This window comes from Pseudorca crassidens, chromosome 3 (genome assembly GCF_039906515.1).
Source record: "Pseudorca crassidens isolate mPseCra1 chromosome 3, mPseCra1.hap1, whole genome shotgun sequence".
NCBI classification, from domain to species: Eukaryota; Metazoa; Chordata; class Mammalia; order Artiodactyla; family Delphinidae; genus Pseudorca; species Pseudorca crassidens.
Genome location: NC_090298.1, coordinates 37,837,608 through 37,857,763, shown reverse-complemented (window position 1 = coordinate 37,857,763; position 20,156 = coordinate 37,837,608). Strand labels below are relative to the sequence as shown.

Below are 20,156 nucleotides of genomic sequence, written 5' to 3'. Positions count from 1 at the left end.
TCAAACCCAGTTGAAAGATTAGCTTCAAATGAGAGAAAAGACACTTCTTTCATTGTTGCAAGACCAAGAAGGAAAGAGGGAGAAAAAATAGGTGAGTTTCTAAATGAGTTAATACATGTGCTTGTGTGAAGTCTTCTATCTCTCTTTGAAATTTTAGGTAAGGTCATTATCTATGAATGAAAGAATTTGTTGGGGGAGGGAAATAAAACAGCATAGTATGTTTTAAAGGGTCCTATTGGAAAATGAAAGAGTGATTAGGTGATCATCGTATGTCAATCTGTACTCATTGAATTAAGGATCAAAATCACTTTCTTATTTGCAAACACACACACAGACACACAGGTGTGAGTGCACACACACACACACCAAGAAAAATTGCAGTAATAGAGATCAAAGCCATTCAGAGCAGGAAGACACTCTAAAGGATTTCTAAAGTAACCAAGCACACATTTTAACTCTATTATAATGATAATAATGACTGTTTCAATTTCCAGCAGTCATCTATCCCCCTGACCTTTATTCTATAATGGCTAAAATTAACTTTCTAAAAATGTTTTATATGAACAATTTATTTACTTTGTAGTTAAGCATTTTCTTGTAATTGCTAAATACATTGAACTCTCGTTACTATTATGGTTTTCAATTACTTAGTTAAGTCTTAATACTCTGACTTTTGGAAAACTTTTTGAAATCTGGCCATTTTAAAATCAAACTATTAGAAGAAACAGAGGAAGAAAGAAAGAGAGGGAGAGAGAGAGAGAAGGAAAGAAGGGAGGGAGAGTGGGAGGGAAGGAGGGAAGAAGGAAGAGCTATGATATACAATTTCCAAATTTTTTTAAATCTTGCTTTTATATTCAAATATATTTTGTGAAATATCTAAATAGATAGTGAGTGCTAGATTCCATAAATAAGATGGCAAGTGTCTGTTTATAATGGAAGAGATCATTCTGGATGGAAGAATAACCATTTTTATCTGGTAATATTTTCTGTAAGGATTTTAAGATCACCTGTTAGGTTGTAATTTTGATAGCTTTCCAGGTCAAATAGATACATATTCACTATCACAAAAAGCTTTCCCTGTATCCTGACAGCTGAAGAATTCACTGTCTTACAAAGAAACCCATATTTGATTACCCAGCTTTCCAAAAAGATAAAGTAGAATGAAGATAAAAATGGAATTATCCCACTCAAACTTCTGCAGAAAAATATAACTTTGCAACCATCGAATTTTCTTCATGTACGATTAGTTTTTAATTTTGTTTCCATTTAATATGTTGGAAGTCAAATTTAGGTGTATTTGGATTCCTTTCTCATTATATGACTTAGTCTAATATGACTATGATGCTTAAAAGAATTTCACAAAATAACTAGGAATCCATTTTTTGCTAAAAGAAACTTTTTCCTCAGTAAGTATGAATTAAACATTTTGCTGTTTATAACATTGTTTTTGAAAATGATTCAATCTGCTGTAAATATTTTAGAAATAGTATTGTATAGCACAAGGAACTCTACTCAGTGCTCTGTGGTGACCTAAATTGGAAGGAAATCCGAAAAAGACGGGATATGTGTATTCATTTAGCTGATTCACTTTGCTGTACAGCAGAAACTAACACAACATTGTAAAGCAACTATACTCCAATAAAAATTAATAAAAAAAATAGTACTTGGTAAACTCACTTGCATACAACCTAGCTTTTTAATGTATATATAAAAAGGGATTCATTTATTTTTAAATGTAGGATCAAAATAGCTTCAGTTACCATGTAAATAAATGGCAATATTAAAAATATCTTTGTAAAAATTAAGATAGCTTAGTCATAAATCCAATGATGATTGGCTTAAACATTAAAAATGAAAAAAGTAATTGATTATTGGTTTTTGAAAGGAAATTTTTAATATTTTATTTTTATTAATTATTATTTTGTAATTATGTTTAAAATCTACAACATATAATCATATGAATATAAAACTTACATTAATTTTTTATTCTGTAGGAAGAACAACATTTCAGACACCATTTTTTTTTTTTTTTTTTTTTTTTTTTCCAGTACGCGGGCCTCTCACTGTTGTGGCCTCTCCCGTTGCGGAGCACAGGCTCCGGACGCACAGGCTCAGCGGCCATGGCTCACGGGCCCAGCCGCTCTGCAGCATGTGGGATCTTCCCCGACCGGGGCTCGAACCCGTGTCCCCTGCATTGGCAGGTGGACTCTCAACCACTTTGCACGTGTTTTTATTAATTTCTGCTATTTCCTAATTGTTATAAGCATTTTGGAATTATAGGAAGGCAGTTTCTCTTTTACAGTCAATAATTTCCTCCTCCTTATAGCTGTGTTTGACATAAAGACTAACACAGATTCAGACAGAAACCACAGATTCTTTAAAGAACAAATTAATCCACTTTAATTGCAATAAGTTAGAGTTAAGAATCTCAAATTTAATCAATTTTCTCTGAATTATAAACAATACTAACCAATCATAATAAAATACAAATCCACAATTTCCATCCATGTGGAAGAACCTCCCTATCTGGCATCTTCCATTGATACCATTATTATTACTGAAAGAAGGCGAAGATCACATTTTTTGTTTCCTTTATCAGAAGAATTTTCAGAAAGTGTGCAACAAACCAGATTTTCAATCAGTGAATACTTGAGAACTTAACTATTTGCAAATACGTTAGCAGAGTCAGTGGTGAGCAAGATAGGCAAGGACAGACATGTAACAATTGCAGGTGCCCTTAGCGTAACTAAGGGGTAAACTCAGCATTGTCTATAAGTGTATACCTAGGGACTTTACGTGGCCTAGGGAGTCAGAGAATACTTCCTTGACATAGTACATTTGAGGAGAGAGTTAAAGGATGAATAGATATTAGCCATGAAATTACGTGGTGGAAAAACATCTCAGACTGAGGAAACAGCATGAGCATACAGCTACCAGGGTAAGTTTAAGAATATGAAAGACATTTAATATACCAGGGCATAGCGAACAAAGGGGAAATGCACGTGATAGAGCAGGAGAGGCCCACATAGGCCAAGGAAGTTGGACTTGATCCTGAAGGCAATGGGAAGCTATTAAAAGGCCTTAAGGAAAAGAGTGACAATAAGCTTAGCATTTTAAAAAGATTTCTCAGGACCTTTTTTTTTTTTTAGATTCCATATATATGTGTTAGCATATGGTATTTGTTTTTCTCTTTCTGACTTACTTCACTCTGTATGACAGTCTCTAGGTCCCTCAAGTGAAAGAGTGGCATGGACATATATACACTACCAAATGTAAAATAGATAGCTAGTGGGAAGCATTCGCATAGCACAGGGATATCAGCTCGGTGCTTTGTGACCACCTAGAATGGTGGGATAGGGTGGGTGGGAGGGAGATGCAAGAGGGAGGAGATATGGGGATATATGTATATGTATAGCTGATTCACTTTGTTATAAAGCAGAAACTAACACACCATTGTAAAGCAATTATACTTCAATAAAGATGTTAAAAAAAAAGATTTCTCTGGATTATGGAAAATGAATTAGGATTGTAAGAAGGCATGTGCAAATTGATACAGAGAATGTAGTTAGGAAGCTAGGAATTAGTTTAGAGGATGAATAAAGTTACTTTGACTAGATTGATAATAACGGTGATGCAGGGGAAAGGAAAATTATTGAAACCTTTAGCAGGTAGAATTTACATGATTTGATACTATCTTGAGGATTAGGATGAAGGAGTAGGGGATATTAAAGTAGGGGTGATTCAGTTTTCTGGTAAGTGTATCATTTCATGAATATAAAAACAATATAAATGTGACTAAAACTTTTTTTTTAGACTTTTGGAATTGTTGACATTTACCATGCTATCATTCTAGCTCTACGCTTTTAACTAGAGTGCGTCAGAGAGATGGTTACATTTGCTGTTTCCATTTTCAGTTCTTACTTCTAAACATTTGCAAACTGTTTTGAATTGCCCCCACTTCTGATGTACACACACGGTCCAATGAAAGCACTGAGTGCAAAGACTCCAAAAATTTTACTGAACCTAAATCCAGTGGATACTTTTCAATTCCCCTGTATTGTGACATCCCAGATTTTTCAGGAATAAAAGGATGCCTTAAAATTACTTTTTAACTTCATGTATTAATATATTTCTAAACTGAATGCAATAAAATTATGAAGATAAAAGCTCAAAGAATTGAAAAGATATTTGGAATTAAAATGAGTTCAAAGAACTTCAGGAAATATTGGGGAATGTAGAGAAAATGTGGGAAATCTAGGGAAATGTAGGGGGAAATGCAGGGAAAGAATACATGAAATAAGTGGTGAGAAACATGGACCATATCTAGCAAAGTGCATCAATTATCCAAAGGCTCAGTATCCAACTAGACTTCAACCTAGAATTCTGTATGCAGTCAGGTTATCAATCAACTTTGAGTTTAACAGAGACATTTTCAGAGAAGAAATGGTTCCAAAAAACTATATTCCACTCAGTATTTCTTAGTTGTTTACTTAGGGATTGGTTCCAGCAACATGAATAACTAAACCAAAGGAAAAACATAGGGTCTAAGAATAGTGAACCCAACCAGGGATGTTGTAAAGAGAAATCCTACAGAAAAATCTCTAAAGAAAACTCAACAAATATTGGGTAGGATGAGAAGGCTGGAAAAAAAAAATGAAACTAAAATAAGAGCTAATTATGCAAGAAATGAAAATCATTAAAAATCCATGAAACAAAAGGAAATGTCATCAAATGTTCCACTTGGCATCATGATACATGGTCAAAGTAATGTAAACACTTTATGGGTTTGGTAGGTTTAATTACGGGTACAAAATTATAATCCACCTTTATATCATAAAAGTAGAGATGACAGAAGTTAGAAAGTAGGAGTGAAGGAGGGAGTTTGTTACTTTCATCTGGTAAATGTTCTAGAGTTCTCTGAACAAGAAATAAAAGTATAAATAGATTATGTAAAGTTACAAAGGAGATCAAGGGAACAATTAGCACTAGTGACACAGGTATAGCATGAGAAAGGGGGTGAGAAGATACAGGGAACTGTAAGTAGTTAAACCACTTTGTCATGGCAAAAAGTCAATAAATGATGCCTATTATTAATCCATATAAGAAATAGAGACAGAAGCATATTGCTTGGTGATACCAACTAAACACCTTTTTAAAAATGGTGACAGGGGCTTCCCTGGTGGCACAGTGGTTGAGAGTCCGCCTGCCGATTCAGGGGACACGGGTTCGTGCCCCGGTCCGGGGGGATCCCGCGTGCCGCGGAGCGGCTGGGCCCGTGGGCCATGGCCGCTGGGCCTGCGCATCCGGAGCCTGTGCTCTACGACGGGAGAGGCCACAGCAGTGAGAGGCCCGCGTACCGCAAAAAACAAACAAACAAAATAAATAAATAAAAATGGTGACACGGGAGAAGTGAGACTGGTGGGTTTGACAATGGAATGTTGCCATTTGTTATAATCACTCTATTAGGGCACATTTTTAATATTGTCAAGGCGGAAGAAAACTTTCCTCTATCCTTCTAGGTTCTTCTGTCCAGTCTAAGAATTAAATTGACATGAGCCAGTTACAGGTGAAAATCAAATTTTATTTCTCATATGTACATGAATCCCACATACTTGATAGGGTCAGAGACCCCACATACAGGAGAGGTTCAGAGACAAAGAGGTAAAGTAAGGTATATATGCCATCCTGGGCTAAGGAATGGGAGAGGGGCCTGGAGCTCTCAGAAACAGGAGGATAATTCGTAGGATGATAAAAAGAAGAGCAGTTGTTGGGTAATTGGATATTTGTCCTGCCATACAGATGGGACCACTTAGATAAAATGTATCTCTGGTAATAACCCTTTTTCTGGGAAGAATCCCCAATTTAAATTATCCTAAGTAGTTAAGGGAGGGACAGTAGTTTCTCTTGAGCCTCTGGGTCCCCACTGCCTTTAGCACATAACCCACATGCCAAAGTGTCACATCTTGAAAAAGCCTGTTCTGAACCCCTAAAATATCATGTACATGCATTATAGATATAGATATAAAATTTTAATTGAAGAGAACATTTAAAAAATAATAGTACCTTAGAATTTTAAATGGTATTTGTTTTATAGTCTTTTAAATCTGATACAATGAATTTTTGATTTTATATATTCAAGAAAGAATTGTATTTGCATCTTTGCTTTTGAGTGGCCCCCTCCCCTTTGAAACTTTATCCTTCTTTGGATTTTGCTCATCTAGCTTTTCTGGTCCTGCTCTTACATCGTGCTAGCTAATGTGAGTTCCCTTAACTTGTCAAACTCCATGACTCAACTGCTTTTAAAATATAGGTTCCACTTTTTGTCTTTTTATGTCTTCACTTGACGCATCCTTAGTGATCCCTTAGTCATTGGCTATGCGTATATTTTCTCTTCTAAGTGCCTGACCTACATATAAGCATTAGGATGTGCCATGGGCATCTTAAACTTAACTTGTCAGAAGCTGAATTTCTTTTCTTTCCCCTACTCTCCCTCAAACACAGGCACAGATTTCCCCAAAATGATTAAAATGCTACTTAGTTATAATGTTGTCTCCCATAACCCTGAGATACATGCAAAAAAAGGGAGAAATCTAGAGCTTCAGTATGCCAGTTAAAGTTAAAGATTCTCAGGACTTCCCTGGTGGCACAGTGGTTGAGAGTCCGCCTGCCGATGCAGGGGACACTGGTTCGTGCCCCGGTCCGGGAAGATCCCACACGCCGCGGAGCGGCTAGGCCCGTGAGCCATGGCTGCTGGGCCTGCGCGTCCGGAGCCTGTGCTCCACAACGGGAGAGGCCACAACAGTGAGAGGCCCGCGTACCGCAAAAAAAAAAAAAAAGATTCTCACCACCCCAAGCAGTGTTTGGGCAAGCACTCTATTGAGAAAAGTGAGCAGAGATTACTTGATACCTACTGGTTTTGAAGAACACTGAATCCTTTATTTGGCCAGAACTGAAAGGACTTTCATCAATGCCGTAAGTGACAGCCCTGTTGTCTGAAGTTGTTTTATTGTTTTCCCAAGTTCGGAAGTTTGACAGAGCTCACCAGACTCCATAGATTATACTCATATGAGGCTTTCGTTTAAAGGCAAAGGTCAGTGCAACAGAGAAAGAGAATGCCAACAAGCATCAGAGGCCCGAGGGCCTTTCCCCAGCACCCTGCCTGTGGGCTCAATCTCTGGGACCCTGGAGCATACTGGCTCACCGGCCTGAACCACCAAGATCTGTGCAAGGAGTCTTGCTTTGGGGAGAGCTCACCAACAAAGCTCTCAATAGCTCTTTAAATAGTCCATCCAAACTAGTCAAACCAAGCAGGCTATTTGCAAATCATTAGTGCAGAAGTTAGCCTGTGGATCTCCAGTGGAGTTTCAGAATCTAAACAGTACCTCAGATATCCCACTGCCCTCTTCTTGGCTAAGAGTAAAAATCAGATACGAAGATGTTTCTAAAAAATAAAGTTTCTTGTAGAAAGGGCCACTGAACCGTCTTTCCTTTGGACCAGCTGCATGAGGGGTCAAAGCAGGCTGAATCTGGGCTTCCCTGGTGGCGCAGTGGTTGAGAGTCCGCCTGCCGATGCAGGGGACACGGGTTTGTGCCCCGGTCTGGGAGAATCCCACATGCCGCTTAGCAGCTGGGCCTGTGAGCCATGGCCGCTGAGCCTGCGTGTCCGGAGCCTGTGCTCCACAACGGGAGAGGCCACAACAGTGAGAGGCCCGCGTACCACAAAAAAAAAAAAACAGCAGGCTGAATCTGAGGTCTCTAGCTAAGGGTGGGCTACCAAGGTTAGCATACAGATTCTGACTTCTTCAGGAAAAATTAACCCAGTCCTTCTCAAGTATATACTAGAAGCCACTTACACACAATGACAGTGACAGCATTGGTGCCTAAATTCAGAATGCCTAAATCATAATCAAGTTGCTTCAGAGATATATATATGTAGGCCTGCAGGCTTTAAATACTTCAGGGAACAGTCTGGTGACCAAATAAAGGAATCTCATGACAAAGTTGTATTTCCTTTGAGAATACTAAACTCTAAAAGGGAATGTCCAAAAATATGAATGTTATGTGTAAGGAAATTATGTAAAAAAATTTGAAGAAATACAATACACTGGGTTGCTGTTTCCCATTAGATATATGTATTATCAATTACCAGTTGTAATTATGGGCAAGGAGTCCAGTCACCTAGATCTTCTAGTCTGAGCTCTGTTATCAGGAAAAGATTTGAAAAAAATTTTTCATAGATAATATGTCAAATGTGTTGTGTTTAAGCAAAGATTTTTATTCCAGTATCTTCATCCAGTTTTATTACCTACCTTTTTATTTGTACTCAGTTTTATCATCCATACAATGAAACTAATTTTGGGGGTCTAACTGATTTTTTCAAAGTATAGTCTTATGACCGCCTGCATTTGAAACATCGAGGGAATATTTCTCAACCTTAAATGTGTATGAATCATCTGGGGATCTTTCTTAAGATGCAGATTCTGATTTCACAGCTCTGAGGTAAAGCCTGAAATTCTCTTCTAATAAGCTTCCAAGTAATCTCCATGCTTCTATGTTCCTGTTTGATTTGCAGGGATTTTTTTAAGTGCGTATGTATATGTATATGTATATGAGTATGTATGTAAATTTACAAAGGCAGGTACCTCAGCGGAATCAATATCTGGAGTTAAGAATGCAAATCTGGGGGTTTCCCTGGTGGCACAGTGGTTGAGAGTCCGCCTGCCGATGCAGAAGACACGGGTTCGTGCCCTGGTCCAGGAAGATCCCACATGCCATGGAGCGGCTAGGCCCGTGAGCCATGGCCGCTGAGCCTGCGCGTCCAGAGCCTGTGCTCTGCAACAGGAGAGGCCACAACAGTGAGAGGCCTGCGTACCGCAAAAAAAAAAAAAAAAAAAGAATGCAAATCTGCATTCCCAAAAGACAGCCTCACCCCAAGTTTTATAAACAATCAAGTTTAAGTACTACTTGTTTAAATGAAATTAAATGTCTAAGTTTCAGCTATAAAATTATGTGGATCTAGTCTCATTCTGATATTTTTCTACGTCCTAAATTGAAGCCTGACACAGTCTCTTAATTTACAGGGCACGTGTTGCTTGAGTATCTATGACTTGCAAACGGTTGCCAAGCTTTCTGCCTCCAGATTCAATTGTTAATCAGGTCTGATCTTTTGCTATAAAGGTCTAAGATAAGACCTTTTGTACTATCCAAAGTTATGGGATTCTTTCTCCAAATGAAGAGTTAAACAGCAACTTCATACTTCCTTTAGAACTCAGCTCAAAAAAAATCCAAAAAATAACATCACATTTTGTTTTCTTGCCTCATCACTGGCTTTTCTGGGGCTGCACCCAGTTACCTCTGAGCTCCTTCCATGCTTCCTCTCTATAACATCTCAGGTCTTTACAGGAAATGTTTACCTAAACAAATGCTTTCTACAGTCTGTCACACAGAGTAGGTACATTACAACCTAGTACATTATTTCCTTCCCCTTAAAGGATTTCTTCTTTTTGTTACTGTTACTATTGAATATAGCACAACAAAGTAACACGACGATTTCTCATACAGCCTAACAATGTTTTCTAATTTCCGTTTTTCCTTTCCTTACAGTATAAGCAAGTGGAACAATACATGTCATTCCATAAGTTACCAGCTGATATGCGTCAGAAGATACATGATTACTATGAACACAGATACCAAGGCAAAATCTTTGATGAGGAAAATATTCTCAATGAACTCAATGATCCTCTGAGAGAGGTAAGATTTATAGTCCTCAGTCTCCATGTACATGATCATTGTTTACTTTCTCCTTTCCTGGGAAATCCTCAATTCCATGTTTTGACACTACTTAAAAGAAAAATTAAAATTTAATGTTAAAACATCTTGTTTGTTGCCCTTATTTGCCCTTATGTTCTCCCATTTACAGGCACTTATGTTAAAAAAAAAGACTGGAAATTGTTCTAATTATGATTCTCAGGATATCATTTTATTTTCTGTATCCCTAGTTAGAAAGTCCCTTCTTGTGTCCCCATTGTCCATATCTTCCCAGTTTTCCACTCTCTCATCTCATGCTCACCAAACTGTTTCGTTAACTTCTTTTTGATTTCTACTTTCCTCCTATCTTCATTTTCCTTGTTCATCTCCTGGACCCTGATCACAGACTGACCTGACCGGTTATGAGTAATTCATTTCCTGTTACCTCACTAAAACACTTGGCAACATCAATAACCACCTCTTTGCCTTGCATCTCCTTTCCCTCCCTCCCTAGAAGTCTTCGCTCTGCCCACTAGAATGTACAGGTCACCCCTAGATCAAAGGAACATTCTCTTGAGTGTTTGTGTTTCTTACACTGTCTTTCTCTTTCTCCATTCTTTTACTACCAACCTTCTCGAAAGATTACTTTATAATTATTGCATTGTGGTTCAATCTCCACTTCTTTACCAAAGTTGTTTCCTTGAAAATTATAAGTGAACATTTAATCTTCAAATCCTTTGTCTTTGAGCCATTGGTGGTTCCTTTAAACTCAATAAAACACATATCCTGAACCTCTTTTGGGAGCTTTTTAACACTAAGCCATTACTGAGCCATTGGCTTTCATTTTGAATTTCTGAGTTTTATTCTCATATTTATTTCATCTCTGCAGTTCTATAAATTTGAGCTCCAAGTTCTTGCCATAACCTCTGTTTTCTTAAAAGCTACATGATATCCCCTTGCCATGTATGTATAGTAGGCTATGTGTTAGTCATTATCTTCCATCACTAAACCATTTATCCTTTGAAGTCTCTCTCTCTCTCTCTCTCTCTGTAAATGTTTTAGTTATTCCTTCGAGTCATTTGGAATGTAAAATTTTTGTCTTTTTAAAAAATCTTTCTTTGCTCTGCACATCCAGTCGATTACCAAATGCTGTCAATTCACTGTGACAACATATCTTACACCTATGCCCTTGTCTCCTTTCCCAAGTCCCTTACCCTAACCTAATTCCTCTCACATGGACTATTTGCAGTATCCCCTTAGTTTACCTTCCAACCTTTGGTCTGTTTTCTCTAACTACCATTTAAAGCAGCGATGCCAGATTAATCTTTTATGTGTAAGAGCTAGTCATGTCTCTGCTCAGAAAGGTTCAGTCTTTACATTACAAATTAAATCAACTATAGCCTCCTTAGGCTCATATTCTAGCCCTTCTATGCTCTGATCCTTGCTGAATTTCCAGCTTTGTTTTTCCCTATTGCCATACACGTTCCAAAGTGGCCTATAGCCAAATTGTGCAACTTACTGTTTTGAAAAACCAATTCTCATTTCTCAACTTGCATCGTACATTTTCCAGATGTTTCTCATCTGTTGGCAAAGGTAATAAATAATATTTCTTTATTTATACCTCCTCTGATTGTCCAGACTAGATCTGGTCTCTCTTTCCCTAACCCCCAGTGCACTGAGTCCATAATGCTTGTGTGCTACTTTCCATTTTGTCTATTATCACAATTTTTCCACATTAGTTTCCTCCACTTTTGTCTTGAAAGTTCTTTAAGAGCAAAGACCATTTAATCTATATTTTAAATTTTTCTTGAAATTCCGACTACATGTAGCATATGTTAAAGAGTCAATAAATATTTCTATTTCAACTAACATCTTTACCATTTATAACTATCCCTAAGTATCTGCATCCATTAAAAGTTATTTGTATTTTTTTAAGCCTTAAGACATCAGTTAAGAGTTTTGGAAAGAGAAGGAGCTAAATATCTGCTATTGATTAGCTTATTTTCTCTAGAGTCCTCAATCAAATAAGAATGTACAGATATTTTTGCTTTGAGAAATAGAGTCAAAACTTCGTATTTTTTACACTACCAAATGTAAAATAGATAGCTAGTGGGAAGCAGCCGCATAGCACAGGGAGATCAGCTTGGTGTTTTGTGACCACCTAGAAGGTTGGGATAGGGAGGGTGGGAGGGAGACGCAAGAGGGAGGAGATATGGGGATATATGTATATGTATAGCTGATTCACTTTGTTATAAAGCAGAAAATAACACACCATTGTAAAACAATTATACTCCAATAAAGATGTTAAAAAAAAGTAATGTATCATTTAAAAAAATAATCTATCAGTATGCTTTGCTTTATCTCTCTGTAGGATTACAGAATTTATTTTAAATCCAAATTCTTTTCACTAAGAGGCAGAAGTTCAGGACACTAGAACCAAGTTGGGTTCTAAAGGTCCTGGGGGGATTCAAAGGCAGGGTAGGACAGACCATAGCATGGAGACAAAGGTAATTGAAGAGACAGTATCAGGGATTAAGATGGATCAATAGGCAGGAGGACACAGTAAAACTAAAAATTTATTTCAAAGAAGCAGAAAAGTAAGGATTCTAGCATAAAATGTCATTGAGGGAATACAGAAAGCCAATAGAAAAAGTGAACATAAAAATGAACCCTAAGAAGCTGCGTGCTTAAACGGGAAGCATTCCTCCCTGCTAAAAATGCTCAATGTAATGTAAAATCAGGATAACAAGAAAATGTTCTTAATCGTGTGTATGTTATTAACTGCTTTATCTTGCCATACTTTAATTTACTCTGATCTTCAGTGGAAAAAATTCCACTTTTCATTTTTATCCCCTTAAAGCCATCAATAGACATACCTCCAATTTTCTCAATTCCTACAACTATTCTGTCATTAAGTTAGACTGATTTTTTCCTTATATTTGCAAATGCCATAGTTCAGGGTCTCAGCATCTTTTACCTCAACTTCGGAAGTGCACTCACTGCTTTTCTTCCTGCTTTTGATGTCAATTAGCTCAAATGCATCCCATCTCAGGGCTACCATATTGATTGATATACAACACTAGTTTGACATTACTTTCTTCTCAGAGCCTAACCATGACCTCCTATCCCCTTCAAGAAAAAGTTCAAGCTGCTTGACATGGCACCTGAGATGCTCCCTGGTCTGCCTCCATCTTCATTTCTTTACATTCATGCTTCATCAACAGAAAATTGTTGATAATTTTCTGGTGGGGTGGGGAGAAATGTTGCTGATTGCGTCTTTGCCTTTCTTCATGCTACCCTCTCTATCTTCAATCCTTTCTACCCAGCTTACCTTCAGCTTTCCATCAAACAGTCTTACCAGGCAGAACCTTCATACGTTTTCCCTGACCATTGTCTATCACTGTATTTTCATTTGTCAGTTTACTGTTTGTCTCTTTCAAGACTGTGAGCTTCTTGAGGATAGAGACCATGCCATAATATCTCTGTATCTCTAATGACTAAGTATTTGATAGGAGCTCATTAAATATTTATTGGGTGAATGGTCTTTAACAGAATTATGAGTGAAAAACAGGGTAAGAATCATGGCTACTTAATAAGATTAGAGATCCTAGAAGTAGAAGCATGAAATGCTCAAACACTTAACACCTTAAAAAGGTGAAAACAATGTTCTCCATTTGTTCATCTGTTCTTCAGCTGTTGCTCTTCGGGCATCAGAGTCACACAAAAGCCTAAATTTAATGTGAATTAAGACTTTAGAGGAACAGGAAGAGTAGAATAGGAAAGTAAGCAAAGACATTGGCAGAGAGATAACAGAAGTCATTATTCAAAATGAAACCTAGATGTAAAACAGCCAGACATGTTTTATGCAGAAAAGTTCAGTAAGAACAGTGGGAAATATGTCTTGCTCCCTATTAAATTGTAGTCTTATATACCTGCTATACTCAGGTCATAGTGGTAGATCACAAGAAATATTTTAAAAGTAGTAAAATACATCATTCCACCTTTCAAAAGCTGTCTTCCAATTTAGAAGATGAGGCGTTAATCTGTGCAAAGATGTATTTTGGTCCCTGTTGTGCCTCTAGTGTCCACAAAGTGCCTGGCACTTTGAAGTCACACAATAGAAGACACTGAATGATTGCTACAATAAATATAAAATGAATGAAACTAGGATACTTAGAAAGGGAAAGCTAGATTATTTGATATGTATTTTATAATAAAAGGTAAAAATGTAAGACTTGCATTGTGTGCACATACACACACCACATATAATTGTTAATCATATATTCAAGTTAGAGCCAACAACCATCTTATATTTTAACAAGACTTTTAACTTAAAATGCCTCATTGTCCAGAAGGCTCATTTTTAAGAAAGTATTTTGCATAATTTGAGGTGCTAATATACACTTAAGAGCAGTGATTTCTGCTAACACAAGTCTGGGTACTCAGGGATATACAAAAGTGAAGGGCAGGTCAAACTTCAGATTCTAAAAAACTTATGCAAAAAACCCATTGCTTTAAAATATAGAAAGAAAGTAAAATGCAATGCTTATGAAAATGAAAATTATTTACTCGTAATCAATTAAATCTATAATCAATTAAATCTATATTATGCTATATCCAGGTTATTCCCCAGACTTTTTTCTCAATGTGTTTGAATATTTTTAAATATGAAGAATCTCTAAGATGTAAAATGGCAGGAAGAATATCATTTGTATGACCTTTGAAAGCTCTTACCAAAAACTCATACCATGCGTATGCAAATTAGTTCAGCTAGTAGATATTTTGAAAGCACTACTTTATTGAAAGCATTTCTGTGCAGAAATTAGGTGATTTATCTTTTTCATAAATTGGAGACAAATTGCTGAAAAGCCTTCAACAAATACCTGACTCATTGTTCAAATCTCAGTACAAATGTTACCTGGGGCCTTCCGTGAGAAGTTCATCTAGATTAATTTCCTTGCAGTCATTCTCTATCACATCATCCTTGTTGCTGTGTACACATCACTCTGTTGCCTTGTTGTCCCTTTTTATTTATGTGTTAATTCTCCATTCTTGGAACTCGGGATCCAAGAAAGCAAGGACTTTGTCTTCCTTGATTTCCATGATAGCTCTACTCCCTAGATAGTACATATTTAATAACTACTTATTGGATAAATAAACAAAAGCAAATTTAAAAAGGATCTCAAAGAATCATTGATTATTAGGGCTTGGAGAGAGCATTTTGCAGACACAACAGAGATGCTGGCATGCATAAGAAAAGTGATGCCCAGAACTATGACGTACTGTGGCCACCGAACTTTCTTAGTATCACTTTAGATTGTACTATGGAGAATATGGTTTCTAGTATATAACAAAAGGATGCTGGCATCTTTAGATTCCTCTGTGATTTTGTTTTGATATATACACTGTAAGCAAGAAGGACCTATTTTGCATGTGGTTTTTTAAATTTTCTTTTAAACTTTCTCAAGGTTTATAAACATTAGTGATTTATTGCAAAGTAAACCTGGGGGGTGGGGGAATATTCCAATAGAGTACCATTACAAGAAGTATGTCAATGTTTTGTCCAATCTCTATAGTAATATCCATGGGATAGATAGAAAATAAATACTATTTTTCTTACATCGCTATGCCAGCTGTGCCTAGCATATTGTCGGTGGCTCATAAAACAAAAGTTGCTGGATCCCCTGTCCAAACCTAAGTAGTGAGCCACCTCAAGATGTAGAAGATTCAGTGTGGCAGATAAATCTGTGTGTTCTTCATCCTCGGACTAGACCATTTGACCCGAGCACTGACCCCACTGGCATTGTCAGCATTCTGAGAAGTGATTATAGAGTCATCTTAAAAAATGATCTTCGTTTCACTGTGAACTAATATACATGGACCAGAAAGTAAAGGAACAACAACAGTTTTCTGAGAAAAATACTTATGATGGTACTCAGAAACTTGGCATTTTAAATTAGAGCCACTATTATGTGATGCATGCATTATCTGTCATCTAGAATCTTCACTCTCTAGTTGCTCTGTGACTGTGTCTAATTAAAATTCTGAGTCTGCAAAGATGGGCTTCAGTGATCTCTAGAAACCTCCTCTCCTTCCCAGTTGTTACCTGCCCTGGCTTTCCCTCCTTTCCTTCTCCTTCCATCCACTTAAAATATGCTCCTGTTTTCCCCTGGCTGCTCAGAAGCCTTCAGTTTCATTGCTCTGAATAGTTTAAATTGCCTTTTTGATATTCTCAGTGCCATGAATATTTATATGTATACTTTCAAATCATGAGTGAAAACCTACTATGGAGGAACTATGAAGCATCATGGGTAAATCAAAAGGACACCAAGTCTAGCCTTATCATATGTCTCATTTCTTTGGCCCCAGTTCCACCAATCTCATTTTTTTTCCAATTTTTATTTTATATTGGAGTATAGTTGATTTACAATGTTGTGTTAGTTGCAGGTGTATAGCAAAGTGATTTAGTTATACATATACATATACAGATACTGTATCTATTCTTTTTCAGATTCTTTTCCCATATAGCTTATTAGAGTATTTAGTAGAGTTTCCTGTACTATACAGTAGGTCCTTGTTAATAATCTATTTTATATATAGTAGTGTGTATATGTTAACCCCAAACTCCTAATTTATCCCTCCCCGCCTTCCCCTCCTCGTAACCATAAGTTTATTTTCTATGTCTGTGGGTCTATTTCTGTTTTATAAATAAGTTCATCTGTATCCTTTTTTTTAGACTTCACATTTAAACAATGTCATATGATATTTGTCTTTGTCTGGCTTACTTCATTCAGTATAATAATCTCTGGATCCATGCATGTTGCTGCAAATGGCATTATTTCATTCTTTTTAATGGCTGAGTAATATTCCATTGTATATACGTATCACATCTTGTTTATCCATTCCTTTGTCAAAGGACATTTAGGTTGCTTCCATGTCTTGTCTATTGTAAATAGTGCTGCAATGAACTTTGGGGTGCACGTATCTTTTCGAAGTATGGTTTTCTCTGGGTATATGCCCAGGAGTGGCATTGCTGGATCATACGGTAGTTCTATTTTTAGTTTTTTAAGGAACCTCTACACTGATCTCCATAGTGCCACCAACCTCATTTAAGTGCAACTCCACAACTTAGTATCTGTACAACTTTGGGCTATTTCATAACTTGTACGTATTTCACTTCCCTCATCTTTAAATATGAATAATGATAAGTACCTCACAGAGTTGTTTTTAAATTAAATGAGAAAAAAATATTAAAAGTTTGAAAGTGCCTGGCATATAGTAAGTACACAGTAAAATTTGATTCTTGTTATAACTATGATTCAGTGAAGAATCAAAGATAGTCCCAGCCCTCATGGCTCTTACAACTTAGTGAGAGACAGAAATTTAATCAGCAATTATAACTGTGGGTAAGTGCTATGAGTGGGTCATTCAGAGGGTGTTAGGCCATACACCAGAGGGACACCGAGTCTAGCCTTATCATATGTCTCATTTCTTTGGGAATTTATTCAAACAATCTGCTAATAAGCCCTTCCTCCATTTTAATAGCCAGCCTTCTGGAGACAGTGTCTTAGCATCAAAACTTGGCATTGAAATGTTAGGATCAGAAACAGATGACGCTTTAATAAAAGGAGGAGTATATTTAAAACTAGAAACTAATTAGAAAAATTCAGTGAGCCATACCCCTCTGCTCATGAGAGCCTGTTGGAATGTGTACAAAGTAAGGAGGTCTATTTTTATCATGATCAGATTTATACTGATTCGATTACAGCAAAATGTAAACTTAACAATCGAGAAAGAGGTTAATGCCCTTCTATGTCTGTCTCCAAAATTCAGAACTGATCTATTTTTAAACAATGGAGTGTGAAGAGCCATGGACTGAAAATAGGTACAGATCAGTGTCCCAGTAGAATATAGGGTGTCAGTATATTTCATTTTCACAGAACATGAATCGAGCTGAGAGTATAATACTGTCCTTCTGACCTTGAATTTGTGGAAAACACTGTTAGGGAAGAAATCATAATTTGCATGCATATTTATTTAGGACAATTCTGAATAATTTTTTTAAAGTACATGCTTGTTGATTTTTTAAATGTCTCCTAAAAATGTCTTTAGTTCAGATTAATTAAAATAAGCTAGAATCATAGTATTGCAAAGCTCTACAGGGATCTTATAAATTATCATATACACATAGAAGAGTCACAGTAACCAAAGGCTAGGAAATTTATGTAAGTGGCCTGATCTTGGTTACATTACCAAGCAAAGAAATTGGGACTTTTCTCTCTTTTGGTCTAGAGCTTTCCTCCTGCATCCCTTGTTTCTAGAAAACAAACAGGCAAAAAACATTTATTGATTTCTTAATGTGTGCAAGATATTGATTTAAGTGTGGAAAGGTAAATTATAAAATGTGGTTTCCAGCCTCACAGTGCTTACTGTGTGCTTGTAGAGTCAAGATGGAAATACATGAAAAGAACTATGAAGAAAAAGGTAAAATACGTTACTAAAAATACAAGAAATGTAGGAAGTCACATATGATTAATTGCCAGAGAAAATCAGAGATTACACACTAAAATTCAAAATGGATTGAAGACAAATGTATGGTCCTGAAATCATAAAACTCCTAGAAGAAAGCGTAGGGAAAAGCTTCTTAACATGGGTCTTGACAATGATTTTTTGGGTCTGATACCCAAAGCACAAGCAATAAAATAAAAAAACAAATAAGTGGGACTACGTCAAACTAAAAAGCTTCTGCAGTATGAAAGAAATGATCGACACAATAAAAAGACAACCTGTGGAATGGGAGAAAATATTTGCAATCCACACATCTGATAAGAGGTTAACATTCAAAATATATAAGCAACTCACATAACTCAATAGCAAGAAAACAAACAGTCCAATTATAAAAGGGCAAAGGATCTGAATAGACTTTTTTATTCCAAAAAAGACATTCAAATGGCCAGCAGATATATGGAAAGGTGCTCAATTTAACTGATCATTAGAGAAATGCAAGTCAAAACCACAATGAGATAGCACCTCACACCTGTTATCAAAGGACAAGATATAACAAGTGCTGGGGAGAATGTGGAGAATAGGGAATCAGGGAAACCAGAAGGGTCAGGGAGAAGACAGTTTGTGTCATTGAACAAGAACCACATTACTGGGCCTTTTCCTTGATTTTTCCTAACATTGCTTCACTACTTCCCCCCTCACCCAATATTTTTCTGGGAGGCAACGTTTATTTCTAGGACTTCAAAAATTAGTCCTATGATAATATTGCATAATTGTACTTATGAGGGCCCTGAAATAGGCAAATTCATAACAACAGAGAGTGAATAGGAGTTATCAAAGTTTTGAGAGGAAGGAGAAGGGGGGAGTTATAGTTTAAAGGCTACAGAACTTTTGTCAAGATCGATGAAAATGTTCTAGGTAGAGATAGATAATGGTGATAGTAATACAACATTGTGAATATTCTTGTGAATTGTACACTTGGGAATGGTTAAAACTATAAATATTGCTGTATATATTTTATAAAAATCTAAAAAAATCTTGTAAAAGAGCACCCAGTCTTATAACTCCAGTCCTGACTCAAGCCATTTCCATCTGCCTGTAGCTCTTGTCAACTAAATGCCCATGATACTTCACACTCAATACAAAAATAAAGCAAAATCCTTTTTCCTGTAACTACATTTTTTATTTTATTTTATTTCACCCCAGACTGAAGAGCTCAGAAGTTGTTGCAGTGTGTGCATTGTGTTCCACACCTCCTCAGAGCGAGCCTGGCTGGCTCATGTATCTTACTCCTGCCACCGCCTTACTTTCAGAGCTGAGGTGCTGCTATGTCCTGACAGATACTCAGAGGGGGCAGCTTCATCTTTCCTGCCACACTTTGTCCAGCCTAACTTGCTATGTTAATTTGCTAGGGCTGTTATCACAAAATACCACAGTGGCTTAAACTCCAGAAATTTATTTTCTCACACTTCTGGGGGCTTGAAGCCCAAGATCAAGACGTTGACAGGTTTGGATTCTTCTGAGGCCTCTTTCCTTGGCTTGCAGATGGCCACCTTTCTTTTTGTGTGCCCAGCTTCCTCTTTTTATAAGGATAGCACTCAGATTGGATTAAGGCCCACCCTAACAGCTTCATTTTAACTTCATCCCCTCTTTGAAGGTCCTGTCTCCAAATTCAGGCACAGTTTGAGGTACTGGGAGTTAAGGTTTCAGCATATGAATTTTGAGGCATCACCATTCAGCCCATAATGCTTGTCAGCACATGCAGTGCTCCATACAAATCTAACTAACGTGACAGATAAATGAATGTTTAATGCATCTTAGAATGACTGCCTGGTTTTAGGGTGTGGCCTGATTTCCTCATGTCCATTGCACATGTACACATACTGTTATGCAGGGGTTATTTC

The 20,156-nt window shown here is 36.9% G+C and overlaps 1 protein-coding gene across 1 annotated transcript in view; it reads left to right on the top strand.

Annotated features, from left to right (window-relative positions):
- Window positions 1-20,156, top strand: part of HCN1 (hyperpolarization activated cyclic nucleotide gated potassium channel 1) — a 374,966-nt gene that overhangs the window by 290,813 nt on the left and 63,997 nt on the right. The window contains exon 5 of the mRNA XM_067730649.1: window positions 9,604-9,750. Within this exon, the coding sequence (XP_067586750.1) occupies window positions 9,604-9,750 (147 nt within the window). The remainder of the gene's footprint in view (window positions 1-9,603; window positions 9,751-20,156) is intronic.